This window comes from Cervus elaphus, chromosome 22 (assembly GCF_910594005.1).
Source record: "Cervus elaphus chromosome 22, mCerEla1.1, whole genome shotgun sequence".
Lineage (NCBI taxonomy): Eukaryota > Metazoa > Chordata > Mammalia > Artiodactyla > Cervidae > Cervus > Cervus elaphus.
The window spans coordinates 14012526-14017219 of record NC_057836.1 but is presented as its reverse complement, the minus strand read 5'-3'; the positions used below and the strand labels follow the sequence as shown (position 1 = coordinate 14017219).

Below are 4694 nucleotides of genomic sequence, written 5' to 3'. Positions count from 1 at the left end.
GGGAAGGTGGGACAAGTATCATCATCCCCATTTTACAGATAAAGATGCCTCGGTTTCACAGCCTCTTGGGGCCTTCAATGAGGTCAGAGGTCAGGCCACGAAGGACAGGCATGTCCCACTGGAGACCACAAGACCCACGGAGGGGGGCCCAGCAGAGCAGAGGTGAATTCTTCCCCAAAGGGAAAGCCTTGCCTTAAACCTCAGAGAAGCTCTCCTGGGGTCAGCCTTGACCACCTATGATGGGAAGACCCTCCAGCAGGGCTCACCTTCCTCCACCTGAAGCCAGAGGGGCTGCGAGGCGGGTGTAGCATGACCTGGGGAGGATGTTGGTTTTTTTTTGTTTTTTTTTTTTTCCACAAACATGATGCTGAATGCTCTGTGTGTGTGTGTGTGTGTGTGTGTGTGCATGTGTGTGTGTGAGAGAGAAAGAGAGGTTTACATGGAGGAAGAGAGTATACCTTTGTATGAATCTCTTTTTCTTTTTCCCTCCTTTCCTTCTTCTTTCTTTCTTTCTGTCTTTCGCAAACCACAGACCAGCTACACATTCTTTGGCAGTTTCCTGAAGATGAACTTCAGATTTTTGTGGAGAGAGCGGAAAAAAAAAAACAAAACAAGAAAGACAAGAGCAAAGGGTGGGAAGAAGTGAGGTGGAAAGCGATGGAGCGCGTGCACACACACGCACACCACGCCTGGCAATAAGGAAGTGAGACCAGACCTTTTTCATGAATGGGCTCAGCACAGCCCGGCCGGACTTCCGCTCTCTCATTCACCAGCTTTCAGATTTCACCTCTGACCGTCCAAGGGAGCTGGCTGCCGGCCCAGGAACGAGGAGCAGTTGGAGATCGTCCCCTGACCACAGACAACTGTGTGCTCACAAGAATCTTCCTTTGTGAGCTGGTAAATGCAGATGACCAGAGTGTTGGTAGGACACCAGGTTTGGGGGGGCACTGACCCCTGGGTCCCCCACAACAATGCCTCCCTCCCTGGGAGGCTGCTATTACTGCCCAGGAAACTCAAAAGGAGAGCAGGCACTCCACACAGGGTCATGCTTCGGCCAGGGGCTGCACCCTGGGAGGGGTTCACCTGCCTTAAATGATGCTGGATGAGCCTCACTGTCCAGAGGGGACACATCGAGTCCTTCCTGCCGGGGCTGGGGGACAGCGGGCTGTGGCTTGTGGCCTGAGAGGCTGTTGTTCTTTCACTTCGGGTGGGAGATGCTTGATGAGCCGGGTGCCCCTGAAGTGGCTGTCAGTGGTTGAAAATTGGTTCCCAAGGGTTCACCCCGGTCCTAGGAAGTCTGGCTGCAGATCTTGATGAAGTTGTTGAAATTTGCTGTACTTGGGAAAGATGGGATGAGAACACCTCCCGCAGGGGTGCTGGCGTGACTCAGAGAGCAGAGGCTGGCCGTCCAGTACCCATCCTGGCCGCAGGTACTGTCACCAAAAACTGCAGCCACTGTCCACAGAGCCAGGACAGCCTGAGCTTCCAGGACACAGGGCTGCCACAGGCTTTTGATGCATGGCCTGCATGGACAGGGAAGCAGGGGTGGCCTGGCCTGGCCACCAAAACAGAAGAGGAAGGAGACAGACACACCCTCGGGGCTAAGCTACTCTTCCTGTGAGATCCTTCCCCCCACCCCATCTCCTGCAGCCCTTCTAATGGAAGATCAAGGAGACAACGGAGAAAGGAACATCATTTTCCTGTCCCCACCCTGGTTCCCCTGATCCTCACCCTTGGATGGGTCAGAGGGGTTCCCCTGACACCCCAGGTCTTAAGATCTTTGGGCCCAGAGGCAGGGGCCTGGATGAGATGACCTTCAGGGTGCCTCCCCACTTCCGGGGGCCACCAGACTTTCCCGAAAACGAAACCCAGGACACAGTGCTGGGGGGAGCCGCATTCCACTCCCCGCAGCTGCCGAGCCGCTGGGCCCAGCTCCGGGCACTGGGAACAGACTCGGAAATACCAGTGGGCTTTGTTGGGGCTGATGACTCACGGCGGAGGAATGACAGCGATTCCATTGGACTTTCTAGGAACTCCCCTGCAGCTGGAGTGTCCCTGTCTCTAGGTCCTCCCTGGAGCACAGAAAGGATGCTGCTCATGGGAGAGGGTGGACCGATGCCAATGGACCCCAGGAGGGGCTGGTGGGGTTCTCCTGTGATCAAGTGGGGCTCCGGGCACCTCTTCCGGGATAACTGGAGCATCCTTCTTGACCCATTCTCCTGGTCCCCCCTCTCCCTCCTCTGTTTGCCGGCTCCCCACTCCCCCCACCTCATGCACTCACCCACCCAACACACGCAGTGCAGAGGATCTGAGGAGTGTGAGCTAGGACGGCAGTGATGTGAGGAAATGCCCGCTGGTCTGAGGGCTGTGATCGTGAAAGCCGCTCTATCTCCCGTAATCCTCACAGCTGCCTGAGCCCAGCCCTATCACTGTGCCTTTTTTACAGACACTGATGAAGAGCCTTAGAGAGATCAAGAAATCCTTCCCAGCTTGCATGCCGAGCAAATGGCAAAGCTGGGAATTGAGCCCATCTCTGCTCAGTTTCGAAGCCCGTGGGTTTAGCTCTTCTCTTTCATATGCTCCTTATCAGCTCCAGTTTTATGAGAAGGAGACACGAAGCTCTTCCAGAGGGGAAGGGCAGGTCTTACTCTTTCTCCATCAGTTGCTCTTTGAAAAGGCAGCGGCTGAAATTTGCTGAGGCTGGAGGATGTGCAGGAATATGCTGCCGGCAGAGGGTCTAGGATCACAGGGGCCCTAGAGCAAGGCTGGACCTTGCCCCTCCTATAGGAACATCTCTTCCACAGCCACTGACCCACTCTTCCAGCTGGTGTTCACGATTTTGTCTCTCTCCTTCCCAATCTTCTTCCAAGTCCACCTCTCGGGGCTTCTCCGGCTGCTGGTCCCATTCCTGCCTCCTCTCTGCAAATTCTTCTGACCTCCTAACCATCTATCTGGATGGAGCCCAGTTGCCTTGTGACTGCTTTTTCCAGTCTCCTTTCCTGAGCCATGATGGTCCTGTTTGCTCATGGTTTCCCTGCTCTCTGTGTCTGAGTTCCTGAACTACCTCACTCTTGATGTCCTCTCAGTATCTCACACTCAAATGTCCTGCCAGAGGCTCCAATGGGTTAGTGACTACCCAGTCTAGAGTCGGTGTGTCCAGCCTGACTTTCAAGCAGCTAGCCTTCGATAGGAGACCGCAGGGGCCCATCTCCTTTCCAAGTTGTTGTGGTCAGGATGGCAGGGAAATATGGTCCAAAGCATATAGGTTCAGTTGTGTTATTGTGGTTGTTGTTGTTTAGTTGCTCAGCCATGTCTGACTCTTTGCCACCCCATGGACTGCAACACGCCAGGCTTGCCTGTCCTTCACCATCTCCCAGAGTTTGCTCAAACTCATGTCCATTGAGCTAGTGATGCCATCCAACCATCACATCCTGTTGCCCTCTTCTCCTCCTGCCCTCGATTTTTCCCAACATCAGGGTCTTTTCTAATGAGTCGGTTCTTTGTGTCAGGTGGCCTAAATATTGGAACTTCAGCTTCAGCATCAGTCCTTCCAGTGAATATTCAAGGTTGATTTCCTTTAGGATTGATTAGTTTGATCTCCTTGCAGTCCAAGGGACTCTCAAGAGTCTTCTCCAACACCACAGTTCAAAAGCATCAATTCTTCAGTGCTCAGATTTCTTTTTTTTTTCAACAATAATTATGATATTTATTTAAAGTAATACATTTACAGCCCAAATAGTTCTACATTGTACATTTTAGGTTTAACCAACTTCATAAAAATACTTGAGAACAGCTGTATCCACATATTTAGACTGCTAAATTATTTCCTTGCCCATTCTTCTCTGTCTTTTCTTTCCCAAATAACCTCTTTCAGATACATTTCAAGGTAGAATTTATCCTCCTCATATTTTGCCCACTGCTCTTTAGGCAGGATCTGCTGCCTCATACTGAGGTCCAGTACTCTCTTAATGCGAAACACTCTGTCGTTATAAAGGTTCTCAGGAAGCCTTCTTATGGCTTCTTTCACATCGTCATTCTCATATATTGTGTCATCTCGCATTAAGCCCAGTTTATTGAACCCAGCAGCATTATAATACCATTTTCGGATACCCTCCAGCCGCCTGCTTGATGCTGAAAGAGCTGGCTGGCCGGCCATGTTGACCTGATAAAGAAGCGTTGCCTCCTGGGTAAGTCCCAGAGGTCGAGCAGTCAGCCTTCTTTATGGTCCAACTCTCACATCCATACATGACTACTGGGAAAACCATAGCTCTGACTATACAGACCTTTGTCGACAAAGTGTTATCTCTGCTTTTTAATATGCTGTTTAGGTTTGTCATAGCTTTCCTTCCAAGCAGCGAGCGTCTTTTAATTTTGTGATTGCAGTCACTGTCCACAGTAATTTTGGAGCCCCCAGAAAATAAAATCTGCCACTGTTTACTTTTCCCCCTTCTATTTGCCATGAAGAGATGGGACTGGATGCCATGATCTTAGGTTTTTAAATGCTGAGTTTTAAGTCAGCTTTTTCACTCCTCCTCTTTCACCCTCATCAAGAGGCTCTTTAGTTCCTCTTTGTTTTCTGCCATTAGAGTGATATCATCTGAATATCTGAGGTTGTTGATGTTTCTCCTGGCAATCTTGATTCCAACTGGTGATTCAGTTGCCTTATTCCCAGTTTAAATATGGGAACCTGACAT

General features: G+C 50.9%; 1 protein-coding gene across 1 annotated transcript; it reads right to left on the bottom strand.

Annotated features, from left to right (window-relative positions):
• Positions 1–3697: 3697 nt before the first annotated feature.
• LOC122679853 (cytochrome b-c1 complex subunit 7-like) lies at positions 3698–4277 on the bottom strand. Its single transcript, XM_043880641.1, has one exon. The coding sequence runs from the start codon at positions 4154–4156 to the stop codon at positions 3821–3823; it is 336 nt and encodes a 111-aa protein (XP_043736576.1). The 5' UTR covers positions 4157–4277; the 3' UTR covers positions 3698–3820.
• Between the last annotated feature and the right edge of the window lie 417 nt (positions 4278–4694).